Consider the following 15,336-nt stretch of genomic DNA (forward strand, 5'->3'; position numbering starts at 1 on the left):
AAAAGTGCCCAAATAGTGAAAGAAATAGTCAAATAGTTCCCCTTTAAAATTTTTTAAATAAACATTCTTTTTTTAAATGGCTAAAAGTGATTTTGTAATTTTGCAACCGTGGGTCTCACAGGGTACTTTTAACCCTGTGGGGCCCAAATAAAAAAGACATTAGCAACTTCAGAGGCCAGAGGGTGAGACCTATAAACACATGAAGGGTGCCGTGACTGAAAAAAAAGGTTGAGAAACGCTGGTATAGGTGTGGCTCTTTGTGGTACCACAGTAATTTTTGTGGCTCTTAGTCTCTGACTGGTTGGCCACCCCTGCATTAGACAATCAGACCAATTCCACTCAGGCAGCACTGATTGCTGAATTATGGGTTTAAAAGTCCTGGAAATCAATCACCTCGGCCAGCCTGGAGGGCTTGTGGTTGTGGGTGACCTCGGCCTTGCTCATGGGCGCCAGCTGTTCGACGGCACTGCGGTTGTTGGTTAGAGCCCGGGTCAGCCTGGCGAACTTGGTCCATCCTGCCCAGAGATGAGAAGACAGTCATCAACAGCAGATTATTGTGTTGCTGTCTTGTATTTGGCATTTGTTCATTTTTAAAAGGCCCTTATTGTTAAGCTACCCCCTTATATGAGTGGCACGGTGGTGTAGTGGTTAACACTGTCGCCTCACAGCAAGAAGGTCCAGGGTTCGATTCCCGCTTGGGGACCAGGTTTCCATGATGCCAGGTACCCAGGTGGGGTATCTCCCAGGCCTTTCTGTGTGGAATTAGCATGTTCTCCCCCTCTGTGCTCGCAAGGGTTTCGCCCCCGATAAGATAAACCCAATGGAAAAACATGCACAACAGATCGCTAACGCTGTGGCGTCCTTGACGAAGACGGACAGGAGCACTTGGATTGGTCCCCGGGGTGCGGCTCACGTTGACGCCCTATCTGCTCCCGGCTGCCCATGGGGGGGGGGGAGGACAACGGGATGGGAAAAGTGCAGAGAGACATTTCATTGGCGACTCAGTGTGTGTGTTCCTGTGGGTCGCCCATCTCGCGTGTGTGTGTTAAACTGCATGACAAATAAAGACTTCTAGTCTAACCAATTATACCACATCATTATTGGTAAGCTACCCCCTTATACTACATAGTTATTGGTAAGCTACCCCCTTATACTACATAGTTATTGGTAAGCTACCTCCTTATACTACATTACTGGTAAACTACCTCCTTATACTACATCATTACTGGTAAGCTACCTCCTTATACGACATCATTATTGGAATTGAATTATGGAATTATGGAAGACTACCCCCCCCCCCCCCCCCTTGATGATTTTGTGAAGGCACATGTGTATGGTATATACCTTTGATTTGGGAGTATTTGGGGTTTCAGGGGATCAACCAGAACGATTAGGGCTTATTGCATATAACGCGTCTTATCTCGCGATCTATGGAAAAAGACTGGATTATTTTGGAAATGGGCGATGTTTAGCGTGTAATAAACTACAAACTACAGTGTGTAGAAACAAACTCTTTTTTACATGTTGGACTAGAAATAGTGTCTGTCAAATGAGCCATACTATTGTCTCCATAGCTATAATATAGAATATACAATAGCTCCACAAAGATCGTGAAATATCGTGAAAATGGTCAAGAAAAGCTGGCGCTCAAAGAGTTGAATGAATGAATGAATGAAAACTTTATTTAACAGATTGCAGAATGGGTACAATACAGTACGGCTCAATACACACAATTGTTAAGGGGATGCAGACCAGAGAAAGACTTTTGTCTTGTTTGCATCAGGGTCCCCCATTTTCAATTCATAGTGACATTTATGACATACATGACACTTATTGCCAAAAAGAAAGGCCACTTTAAATTAGTATTAGCAACAGTAACAGTGTATTGCACTACTATTACTACTACTGTTAACTGTTAACTGTTACCCGTTATTGCACAAATTTATTGTTACCTGCTACCTGTTATTGCACAATTTTATTGCACAATTTTTTTTGTATTGGATTCTATTATATGTTGTACCAATTGCACATCGTTGCGGGCAAGACCACCCGCATTTCATTGTATATCCGTATGCCGTGACAAATAAAACTCTTGACTTGACTTGACTTGACTTGACATACATGACATTTATGGCATAGGGACATACATGACATACAGGTATTTAGTACTGTTACATTTGTGACATATACAATATTCAAATATACAGTACTGTCCCCATAGATCCTGACAGAGTATATACATATGATGGAGAGGGGACTGTACATTAGGAGGGGGTGGGGGTGGGTTAAAGCTTGAGATTCTCCCTTCTGTGGCAGAGTTCAAAATAGAATAGATAGAATAGAATAGAATATAAATACTTTATTTATCCCGAGGGAAATTCGGCACTACAGATCGATCACAGTAAACAGTAAACATTTAGGTAGTCAAAAACAAAAGTCACGAATACGAATAAAAATAAGAATACGAATAAAATACGGTACGGGATATACATTTTCTATGTTATGTACGTATATACATTCTAAAATCTAAAATATACAGTCAAAATATACAGAAATATTTAGTAAGTGTACAGTAAAAAGTGTAAAATTGTACCGTGTCGATTTAAAAGTAAAGTAAAAGTCCAGGAAGATTTGATAGTACTGTCACTCTGTGCTCAGTGATGCAGTGAGGCGCAGTGATGCGTTATAAAGTCTGATGGCTGTCGGAATGAAGGACTTCCTGTGCCGTTCAGTGTTGCATCTTGGGAGTCTTAGTCTAACCTTGATCTCCAACCTTTGTCAATCAAGTTGTACGTGTTTTAATTGATTTGTTATCCTTACTTGTCTTATTGTTATGATTGTATATGCCGTGTGATTTTATATGCCTTTTTCTTGGCTCATTTCTGTTTGTAAACTCGACGTGATGTAAATACGTGTATTAAGTTTAAATAAAGCTGTGCCCCCCCCCACAACACATTTATATCACATACAGTACATGGTATGTAAACACTTTAATATGTTAACCCTTTCACTACCACACTACAGAAGGTTAACCCTTTACTATCACACTGCAGACGGTTTACCCTTTGTCGTGTGGCAGTGAAAGGGTTAACCTTCTGTATTGTCGCAGTGGAAGGGTTAACCATTTTGTTAGTGCGGCAGTGAAAGGGTTCAAATGTCTTCAACCTCTAGCAACCACAGAGACTGGAAGTGTGTGTGTGTGTGTGTGTGTGTGTGTGTGTGTGTGTGTGTGTGTGTGTGTGTGTGTGTGTGTGTGTGTGTGTGTGTGTGTGTGTGTGTGTGTGTGTGTGTGTGTGTGTGTGTGTGTGTGTGTGTGTGTGTGCATGTGTGTGTGTGTTTGTGTTTTCATGCCAATTGGCTACATTACTCAACCGTAAAAGGTTTGTTTATGTCGACACGGTTTGTAAACACTGGTGTAAAAATAGACCAGTGTGAGAAATGATACAATGAATTATTTAACCCGACTGGCCTTGGCTCATTTAAAATAACCCATTTAAAATAACCCCCCCCCCCCCACACATTTATATTATTACATTACGTGTGGAAATTGTAGGTGAAAGTAAACATGGTAAATATTGAACAAAAAGGTTCCCCGTGTACCTTCGCTGTCTGCCTCCACCCCATTTCATTCATATATATCGAAGAGAAACATGATTTATTCCATTCATGTCTTGATTATAATGGATTTGCTTCTCTTTTTTTTTTTTTTTTTACACACACATACAATTTTATCACACAAAGCGAATAGCACTTTTATTGATAAATGTGATCCAGCAAAGATAAATGGCAAATATGAACCATATACTGTCTAGATTGCTTGTAATTGAGATAAAGGTAAGTCAGGTATTTTTACATAAATTGTTATGGCTTCATTGTTTTAAAATTCCAATAATAACAAAAATAGTGACAAAAACCACACATTGAGACGTTGGCTTTTTGTGAGGGAAGTGGTCATTGTGGGCGGAGCTCCCATTTGATTACATTAAACTGTGTTATGAATAGCATTGTGGGCGTAGCTCTCATTTGATTATATTAAACTGTGTTCTGAACAGCATTGTGGGAGGAGCTCTCATTAGATTACATTGCACTGTGTTCTGAATAGCATTGTGGGCGGAGCTCCCATTTGATTACATTACACTGTTATGAATAGCATTGTGGGCGGAGCTCCCATTTGATTACATTACACTGTTATGAATAGCATTGTGGGCGGAGCTTCCACTTCATTACATTACACTGTTATGAATAGCATTGTGGGCGGAGCTTCCATTTGATTGATGGAGTTGCTTGTACCCTGGTTTAAGACTGGTTTAAGACTGGAACTATGCTATCAGATTATCGCCATGGAGATAGTAAACCTGAATCTGAACCCAGATTTGTGGCTGCTATTCATGGTGGCTGTGGAGGACAGGTTATTATTATTTTTTTTTTAATCTTTTTCCTCCTTCTTTTTTCCGTTTTTCTCCCCTCCCAATGTTAGTCGTTATGCCAATTCCCAATCCCCCTCCTGGTCGTTGCGCACTCTACCCCCTACCGTCGGTCCGGGAGGCGTGAATATTAAAGGCAACCTACTTGTATTCAGCTTTTCGTTCAGCGTTTCCCTGATTGGCCACACGGCCACGTGACCGCCCTAGCACACGCCCTTATCCGCGCCGCGCCGCTCTGTGTGTTGTTACGCGGCAGAGAGGACGCGGCAGAGAGTGACCGCGGCCGCGCATAATCCACAATTATGTCTGTATTTGATTATGGTGAAATTATGTACATGCATGCGCCTCCCTCCACCTGAAAGCCCATCCACGCTGTGTATCATAGAGCACTGGGTTTTATCACTGGAGATACATTTCTCACTCACCATTGTATTTTATATGAAAATAATTGTAAGTAGGTGAATTCTACACATCTGACAACGCCATCTGACAATATCATAATGATGTGTTTTCTATATTATATCCACAATCATTCATCTAAAAAAATTTATAGGCATAAATACATGTTAAGATATTCAAAATCGTCACAGCAGTATAGTTTGTTTATAGTTCAGAAGTATGATATTTGAACATCGTCCCCAAAATTAATGGAAGCGAAATAAAGAGAGCTTATTATTAATCAGTCAGCAGCCTCCAGCGATGTTAGGACGTTACAAACGCGAAATAACATTATACATTATGCTCCGCGAAATAAAGAGAGCTTATTATTAATCAGTCAGCAGCCTCCAACGGGCGAAATAACATTATACGTGAAATAACATATAACATTACAATTGTACAGTTTCGAGTTAATCAGTCAGCAGCCTCCACTGATGTTATGACGTTACAAACGGGCGAAATAAGATTATACATTATGCTCTGCGAAATAACATTATACACTCTGCTGCCGCGTTCGCTGCGCGCTTCATTCATTTAATTTGGGACCTTGCAGGGACCTCTGCTGCCGCGTTCGCGGCAAAAGGGGGCGGGGGGTCGTGGCCAATCAGAGAAAAGCTGAACACAAGTAGGTTGCCTTTAATATTCACGCGTCCGGGAGGGCGGAGACTATCACATGCTTCCTCCGACACATGTGTAGCCAGCCCACCGCTTCTTTTCACCTGGCAGCGCGGACTCTCACTGGGAGGGTGTAACGTGTGGAAGGATCACACTACCCCCCTTAGATCCTTTCCTCGCTGAGCAGGCGCCCCGACCGAACTGTAGGAGTCGCTGTTTACAACGACCAGGTCCAGGACCCACCCACCGGCTTTCCCACCCTCTAACACTGCAAAAATTGTGTTAGTATGAACGACCAGCCAAGCCGGAAGCAACGCCGAGAGCTGGGCTCGATACCGGAGGACAGGTTTTACTTCAGTTCAGAACGTCCGGTTCCACCGGCACCAAGCAAGGGGCGGAAACATTCATTGGCGTTGCTGGTGTAAGAACTGCAGAGCAAGAGGGAGTACAAACGGGTTAAGGGGGGGGGGGGGGGGGGGCAACAACTCGTTATGTGTATTAGGGAACGGCCATACCTGTGCTGTGGGCTGGGGGAACAATTCTTAGAAATGGAGGAACATAGGGCTGTGGGAATATAGGGACGACCCCGTCAAACCAAAGCCATGATTCTAATCACAAACAAGATGCTGTCTCTTTGGTAGGTCTGAGAGAGAGGGAGCGAGAGAGAGAGAGAGAGAGAGAGAGAGAGAGAGAGAGAGAGAGAGAGAGAGAGAGAGAGAGAGAGAGAGAGAGAGAGAGAGAGAGAGAGAGAGAGATAGTCTAATGCTAACAAGATGAGGTTAGGGAGAGTGTTGCTGCACATACTGTAGGTGTAGCTAAAGAGTTACTAGCTTAGCACAAATGAAATGTAAGTGGATACGGACCACTAGCCTTTAAAACTAACTAGCGTTTAAAACTCCGGGAGAGGTGTTTTTGGCCAACAGCCAGGCTGCGTGAATATTTTCCCTAACGGGGTTGCACTTCCGCGTTCGGTTTGCGCGATCTGATTGGCCACTGACGTTTCTGGTCATGTGACATCTGCGCCAATCGCGTGACGTCTGTTTCTGCGCCTATTTCCGCCTCTAACAGCCTGCAAACTACCTAACGCCTAGTTTATCACCGGTTAAGCTTAGGCGACTCTTTCGAAGTTGGTTACAGTTAGAGTTTGGAATCAGGGCTGGCGTTCTATCGCCATGCTCTAAGACAAACTCTAACCTTAACCAACTTCGAAAGAGTCGCCTAAGCTTAACCGGTGATAGAAACAGGCGTCACACGATTGGCGCAGATGTCACATGACCAGAAACGTCAGTGGCCAATCAGATCGCGTAAACCGAACGCGGAAGCGCAACCCCGTTAGGGAAGATATTCACGCAGCCAGGCTAGCTGTTCCATATCCACTAACGTTTAGCGTGACTCACCGCGTGACTCACCTTTGGCCGTTTCATCTTCGATGGGCTGCTTGAACAGAGTGATGTCTCTGAAGGTGCAGAGGAACAGGACCACCTTATCGTTCTCATTCCTGATTGGCGCCACCTGCATATAGAGCCATATGGGGCTCCCTGCAGAACACCAGAGACAAAGGGATGGAGTTGAAATATAACGCAGAAAAAGATGGATACTTGTAGCACAGCAAAAGGTTGATAGTAACTAGGTTTTGGAGGGAACCCGGGTTTTATTTATTTATTTAATTTGTATGTGGTTACCACAAAAGTGCTTGTTTTTGCAGGCGAAAACAGAAATATCGCTCGGAAAACCCGCAAGGCGTGAGTTGTCGCAAGAGAGCCAACGTTACCGCGAAAGGTTTGTCGTGTTGAACTACAGCTAGCTTAGCGTTATCTAAAAGATAAAAACAGCGGCTTGCGTTTGTGCATTTCCAATTTATGCCAAACTGTCGCCCACTTTGCATAATTCGGAAATATGACGTTTTACCTTGTCTTCTAATAAACCCCCTTGGAAACATCCACTGTGTCGACCGCCCTGTTCTCACTAGGGCTGAGCCCAAACGTTCGAATGTTCGGACCTTCGTTCGTTACGTTGGCATTCGAATTCTAAATCAACATTCGAATTAAAAATATATATATATAATAATAATTTAAAAAAAAATTATATATATATTTAATTTTTTATGTGTCTATTCATTCTGTTTAAACCAATGGGGTTTTTCTTCACAGTTGCAGATAAAGATTAGGCTATACTAATATTATAGTGTTAAAACTGATGAGTTATATTCATTAACACATCCAGTGCCGTTCACGAGAGGTCGCTGTGGGCCGTGTGTGCCAGCGCTTTAATGAATGGGGATACATGTCGGTGTTTGCAGGGCTAAAACTATATTAAATAACATAGCTATGGATCTAATAATATAGTCGATTGTCATTGAGTTTCCTCCGGTCAAGATGCAAAAAACAGATAATTTTTTCATCCATACATTCCCGTTTTATACCGTGGTGAATATGAGTATAGTTTTAGAGTAATTCTGTGTAATCCCAGGAAACGCCGCTAGTGCATTTCACTAGGAACCGTGCCATTCCTCGCTTGGATCAACAATCAATCTGAAATCAATGCTAGATTATCGGTATTATGTTTCATCATGCATGCATGAAAAGGTGGGGGGGGGGTTTCTATGCTTCGATCATCACCAACGTAATACGTTACACAGTACATTACAGACACACGCTCCGATTGCAGGGAAGGAATTATTGGATCAACGCAAGATTGATAGCATATAGCCCTTACCTTGACTAGGATGTACTGCAAAAAGAACATTCCAATTATCTGATCGCCATTCCAAGTATTGATGTCGATCGTGTTGCCAAGATAATCCACCAAAGCACATGAATCCGCGGTGCTCGAGTGTCCCCAATCCATGTGTTATAAACGTTACTCATGCCCAACAAGGAAAACCCAGACCGTACTTTTTAGATCGACGTACAGGCGGAGCCAGAGAGATTCCAATGATGTGCAATACCGGCCGCAAGGCGTTAGGCGGCGGTATTGGACGTTTGCGATCTCAGACCCATTCAGGACAGCCTGCACAGGCTGCCTCGATGGATTGTGAATGGCAATAGCGAATAAAAGAAATAACGACCCGGAAACGAGAATCTTTGTTTCTGGCACTCAACCGCTGGGCCACAGAAACGAGAATTCTGTTATTATTAAAAAGGAAGGTTCGAGGGGCGGTTAGGTGGCGTAGCGGAGATTGCGTTCGTCACCAACCCCGGAGCTGTGAGCTGGATTCGCCTGTTCGAATCCAGCTAACAGCTCCGGGGTTGTCACCAGCTTGGCTGGCCGTTCACACTAATACAATTGGCTGTATTAGAGGGTGGGAGAAGCAGGCGGGGTGGGTCCGGGTCGTTGTAAACAGCGACTCCTACAGTTCGGTCGGGGGGCCTGCTAAGCGCGGATAGGACCTGAGGGGGATAGTGTGATCCTTCCACACGCTACGCCCTCTCGGGGAGGATCCGCGCTGCCAGGTGAAAAGAAGCGGTTGATTGGCTGGACGTGTGCCGGAGGAAGCACGTGATAGCGCAGCGACCGGGAAGGGGATTGGGAATTGGCATACGACTAACATTGGGATGGGAGAAAATCGGAGGAAATTGGAGGGGGAAAAAAATCAATAAAAAAAAAAATTTAAAAAGGAAGGTTCGAACGTCCGTTCGAAAAACCCTGACGAAGCCCTATTCGAAGCCCAAAAACAGGCTTCCGGGAGCGCCCTGTTCTCATACCCAGCGTTTAAACACCCAGGCATAGGCTGCCGCAGGACACACGCTGGACAGCTCACGTCATTTTAAACATGGATTCACAAAACGTTAAGTGTAGATCGGATTGGGGCGTGGGGCGTAGGTTTACTCTACACTTCTTTTGAAAAATCTACTATAAATCTATGATGATCACTGTACAACACATTAGGAACATATCGCCAGTAAATGGACTGCATTTATTTAACAGCCTTTATCCAAAGCGCTTTACAACTTATGCCTCTCATAACATTCACACATTCGCTCACACATTCACGGCGGAGGTGAGGTGCCGACCTGCTAGTCTAGCGGTTAAGGGGTTAAGTGTCTTTACTCAAGGACGCTACTGGCAGGAGCCGGAATCTAACCTGGAACCATCCGATTACCAGACGACCACTCTACCTCCTGAGCCACTGTCGCCCCCGCCGCCCCCTACAAGGGTACAAGCCCTCAATCTACAGTATCATCCATGTCTCAGGGCTCAATAATAATATCTCACCATGTCCTCTCCTCATTATCTACACACCAACCTTTCACGACTGAGGTACATTTAATAGGTCAAATAGATATAGTCATTTTCACCTACTGGCCAGCAGCGTAACTAGTAAGAGTAAGTAAGGGATATGTACAGATTTGTAAACAAGGATATATGCAGATATATCCAACAGTTCTAGATAAATATATACTGTATATGTAAGGGATAATGTATAGCTACGAGGTCATTGTCGCAAAATAATTGACCGACACAGAGTTTAAAATACCGAGCCGCCTCGGCGAGGTGTTTTAAACTCTGTGTCGGTCAATTATTTTGCGACAATGACCGAGTATAGCTATACATTATCCCGCTTATTACATGGCTAACTTACTAACAATATGTAAGGGATAATGTATAGCTACGAGGTCATTGTCGCAAAATAATTGACCGACACAGAGTTTAAAATACCGAGCCGCTTCGGCGAGGTGTTTTAAACGTCAGTGAAGGTCAATTATTTTGCGACAATGACCGAGTATAGCTATACATTATCCCGCTTATTACATGGCTAACTTACTAACAATATACCTAATTCATTTTACATCGACTCGCAACACTGGTTCTGGCTGCGTTCTGGCTCCGCTCGTCGCTCCGCCCCCTGTCATCGCCGGCAGCAGAACACCGGCAGTGTCTAATTGCACTGAAACAGTGTGTGTCAGTGGGCTTGATTGCGAACAGCTGCGCACAGCGGTCATTATTGAAAAAACAGCTGTCATTATTGAAAAATAATGACCGCTGTCGGGGGGCTGTTGACCAATCACAAGCAAGCATTTCGGCGAATGTGAAAACGCCATGTAATAAACCCAATTCATTTTACACCATCGACAAGACGAGATCAAATGCAGACGCAGTTGTTCTGTGGCTCTGTCAGCCCAAATAAAGTGATTATTATTATCGCCGGCAGCCCGGCAGGTGTGTCTGATTGCACTGAAACAGTGTGTGTCAGTGGGGCTTGATTACTCCAGCTGCGAAAAACAATAATCACCGGTGGTTATCGAAAAATTATTCACCGCTGTCAGGGGCTATTGACCAATAACAATCAAGCATTTCGGCGAATGTTAAAACGCCATGTAATAAATGTATATATACAATATACATCACTAGAGTTATATGGGTAGACTAATAGTATGAGGTCTCAATGGGACTAACCTGGTTAAAGAAAAGGGACATAATAACCGGTCTGGCTAATGTCTTGTGTACTCTGTGTACGTACGGCATGCCTTTTCCCCCTGTGATACTCACTGTTCTTCCTATAGAGCAGCACTTCGAAGAAGTTGGACTCGTAGTCGTTGAAGGTCTCCCTGATTTTGTCTATCGTCTTCTTGTCCGTCAGTTCGCCGTACATGAAGCTGCGTTGTCCGAGGAGGGAGAAGATGGGAGGGTGAAGGAGGGTGTGGTGGTGATGGTAGAAGGTCCAGAGAGAGAGAAGATGGAGGGTGTGGTGGTGATGGTAGAAGGTCCAGAGAGAGAGAACATGGAGGGTGTGGTGGTGATGGTAGAAGGTCCAGAGAGAGAAGATGGAGGGTGAAGGAGGGTGTGGTGGTGATGGTAGAAGGTCCAGAGAGAGAGAAGATGGAGGGTGTGGTGGTGATGGTAGAAGGTCCAGAGAGAGAGAACGTGGAGGGTGTGGTGGTGATGGTAGAAGGTCCAGAGAGAGAGAAGATGGAGGGTGTGGTGGTGATGGTAGAAGGTCCAGAGAGAGAGAAGATGGAGGGTGTGGTGGTGATGGTAGAAGGTCCAGAGGAAGAACATGGAGGGTGTGGTGGTGATGGTAGAAGGTCCAGAGAGAGAGAACATGGAGGGTGTGGTGGTGATGGTAGAAGGTCCAGAGAGAGAAGATGGAGGATGTGGTGGTGATGGTAGAAGGTCCAGAGAGAGAACATGGAGGGTGTGGTGGTGATGGTAGAAGGTCCAGAGAGAGAAGATGGAGGGTGTGGTGGTGATGGTAGAAGGTCCAGAGAGAGAAGATGGAGGGTGTGGTGGTGATGGTAGAAGGTCCGTCCAGAGAGAGAAGATGGAGGGTGTGGTGGTGATGGTAGAAGGTCCAGAGAGAGAAGATGGAGGGTGTGGTGGTGATGGTAGAAGGTCCAGAGAGAGAACATGGAGGGTGTGGTGGTGATGGTAGAAGGTTCGTCCAGAGAGAGAAGATGGAGGGTGTGGTGGTGATGGTAGAAGGTCCAGAGAGAGAAGATGGAGGGTGTGGTGGTGATGGTAGAAGGTCCAGAGAGAGAAGATGGAGGGTGTGGTGGTGATGGTAGAAGGTCCAGAGAGAGAAGATGGAGGGTGTGGTGGTGAGGTCCAGAGAAGCAGCAGTGGGGCCCGTAGGTTTAAAAGGGTTTGGTCTACATGTTAAATCAATAGCTCTACATTCCGACTAGGGATGGGCATTTTAAAGAAAAGTCCAGATAGATTGATCGCATGATATACTCGAGTGATCGTGTATTACTCGTAAAGGGGAAAAAACTTTTTTTCTTTTTTTAAACTTAATTTTGTTCATTCACATATATGTTTAAGGAAACCAACAAACAGTTATAATCTTACACGTACAATATCGATTTTTCTCATAGCTACGAGTAATCGATTACTCACGCCCATCCCTAATTCCGACAGTCATCACTGATATAGTGTTTGGTCAGTACCATGGATTGCCACTTTATCCAATCAGGAGAGAGAACCTCATCACAGGTGACAGTATGACCTCAACACAGGTGACAGTATGACCTCATCACAGGTGACCCTAACCCTCAGTATGACCTCTGACCTCTCACCTGCACAGGCTGCTCCGGTGCATGACCTCGGCTCTGTGGTACCCGGAGAGCTTGCAGAATCCATCGTTGCTGTACACGACCGGCCATTCCACAATCTGGGCATTCCCCAACAGGAAGCTAGTCTCTGAAACGGGAAACACGGACAAGAAAAGGTGGAGTCAGAAACTAAATGAAACAGATTGGAGTAGAATGTTTTCACTTACCGTACTTTTCGCACTATAAGCCGCACCAGACTATAAGCCGCAGCAGCTAAATTGAATGATGTGTACATATATAAGCCGCACTGGACTATAAGCCGCATGTGTTTTAATGTTTAATTACCATATGTAAGGAGTGGACCCTGCGTCTTAATTTAACTCAACACGGGAAACCTCACCCGGCCCGGACACGGAAAGGTTGACAGATTGATTGCTCTTTCTCGATTCTGTGGGTGGTGGTGCATGGCCGTTCTTATATTGAGCTTTAAGTTCCCACCTCTACAGAGAATGACTCCCACATCTACAGAGAATGACTCCCATTGGGACACAATACTGTCGGACAAATAACAAGAATTAACTCATTTGTATTAAGTTTAGCAAATAAGGGAACAGATAAATAACATTTCAATGCAGTAAAAAAAGCAATATTTCGATTTTCGGGGTTTTGTCCACATATAAGCCGCACCGTTATATAAGCCGCAGGGTCGAAAAATGGGGGGAAAAGCCGCAGCTTAAAGTCCGAAAAGTACGGTATTTATTTATTTTTTGTTTATTTTAATTTAATTTGTTTGTTTTTATCAATGAATCAGAATGTGTATGTTAGGTACCCTTAAAGTGGAAATGAAGCAGTGCGATAAATACATATTCATAGCATCACATTAGTATTTAGATAAGCCACAGAAGAAGTCACGTTATAAAAATAAGCAGTTTCTAAGAAAAAACGATTTGTTGTGTACATTTCTGAAGCATTTAGCATTATGGGCGCGGCCATTTTGTTGCTGACGTCATACCGTGGGTTGGGTGTATACACTCTGGTTAGCTGCCTATATTGAATGGGTCAGTCAGCAAATAAAATGTTGCCTACAAAACAACGGGACCGCGGTGGTTCTGTTTGTATTGCTCCTGGCTGTTCAAACTAATTTTACCATGTGAGAGAGAGGAAAGTTGGTTAATTTCCACAAACTACCAGTGAAAAAAACAGTGTTGTTGACATGTTGGCTCGGGCTGGCTGCACTCAGGCGGCGCGACCAGCCTGTTGGACAGGGAAGGAGGATCTGCAGAGAACACTTCATTGCCTCGGATTATGTTGTTGGGGTGGGATGTTTGTCCAGAAGACCACTAATCAGCTGAAGCCGGACGCGGTTCCCTCGGTCTTCGACAGACAGACCGGCGTTAGCTCTCGGGAGCGATCGCTAGCTAGTTGGCACCAGCCGGGGCCCGGCGTTAGCTCTCGCTAGCTAGTTAGCGTTAGCAACCGGAGCGTCGCGGAGCATTCAGCCTGCTGGCTACACAGCTTGTGTAGCCAGCAGGCTGAATGCTCCGCGACGCTGGTTGAAGTGGGTCTAGGTAGCCAGCAGGCTGAATGCTCCGCGACGCTGGTTGAAGTGGGTCTAGGTAGCCAGCAGGCTGAATGCTCCGCGACGCTCCGGTTGCTAACGCTAACTAGCTAGCGAGAGCTAACGCCGGGCCCCGGCTGGTGCCAACTAGCTAGCGATCGCTCCCGAGAGCTAACGCCGGTCTGTCTGTCGAAGACCGAGGGAACCGCGTCCGGCTTCAGCTGATTAGTGGTCTTCTGGACAAACATCCCACCCCAACAACATAATCCGAGGCAATGAAGTGTTCTCTGCAGATCCTCCTTCCCTGTCCAACAGGCTGGTCGCGCCGCCTGAGTGCAGCCAGCCCGAGCCAACATGTCAACAACACTGTTTTTTTCACTGGTAGTTTGTGGAAATTAACCAACTTTCCTCTCTCTCACATGGTAAAATTAGTTTGAACAGCCAGGAGCAATACAAACAGAACCACCGCGGTCCCGTTGTTTTGTAGGCAACATTTTATTTGCTGACTGACCCATTCAATATAGGCAGCTAACCAGAGTGTATACACCCAACCCCCGGCATGACGTCAGCCATGACGTCAGCAACAAAATGGCGGCGCCCATGTTGAAAACAGGGATATTATATTATATTTTTCAGACAAATAAGATAGATTTCACATTTGATTATAGAACCCTGTCTTACACAAGGTACACAACAAACAAACTAGGATCACATTGCTCACTGCTTCATCTCCACTTTAAGTCCTTTCCAGAAGTTGGATTTTGTTTATTTTAAAATAAAAATGATTGCCTAATGCATGCACAGAGAAGAAAGGGTATGCATCTGCTTGTCTAATTCCAGGGTAAATTTCCCAAAAGTTTGGCGTGTTCCTTTAAGTTAAATTTTTTGGAACTCACAACACACAACCTAAAACCCCTCCCTACCTCCCTCTCCCAAACCGTTCCTACAACAATATTTTTATGTTGCATGATGATGTATTATGTATTATATTTTTATGTTTAAATATCAACATTATCTGTCCATCCTCAGTAGATACTATCAAACTCCTCTGACCTAGGGCTGGGCGATATGGAAAAAAATCATATCGCGATAACGATATGATAATGTTATCATATTTCTCTATATCGATAATTATCGAAATTGTTATAAGTATAAAAAAAAATAAAAAAATATACTTATAACAACTTTTTTTTTATTTATTTCTTTTTTTTAGCAACAGATGTATGTTTATTTTGCAGCAATTCTTTGTCATTGCCGCCATCTTTAGTGTTACATCCCCTCACACTCCAGTTCTCAGGCTGCAGCTGGT

The 15,336-nt window shown here is 44.3% G+C and overlaps 1 protein-coding gene across 1 annotated transcript in view; it reads right to left on the reverse strand.

Annotated features, from left to right (window-relative positions):
- The window catches only part of LOC311228189 (voltage-gated delayed rectifier potassium channel KCNH5-like), a gene marked incomplete at both ends in the record, with an annotated part of 118,442 nt that overhangs the window by 86,019 nt on the left and 17,087 nt on the right, over positions 1–15,336 (reverse strand). Inside the window, 4 exons of the mRNA XM_084314101.1 lie at positions 394–515; positions 6,887–7,015; positions 10,968–11,074; positions 12,494–12,617. Of these exons, the coding sequence (XP_084170227.1) occupies positions 394–515; positions 6,887–7,015; positions 10,968–11,074; positions 12,494–12,617 (482 nt within the window). The remainder of the gene's footprint in view (positions 1–393; positions 516–6,886; positions 7,016–10,967; positions 11,075–12,493; positions 12,618–15,336) is intronic.

The sequence above is a fragment of the Notolepis coatsorum genome (genome assembly GCF_963971535.1).
Source record: "Notolepis coatsorum genome assembly, chromosome: 5".
NCBI lineage: Eukaryota > Metazoa > Chordata > Actinopteri > Aulopiformes > Paralepididae > Notolepis > Notolepis coatsorum.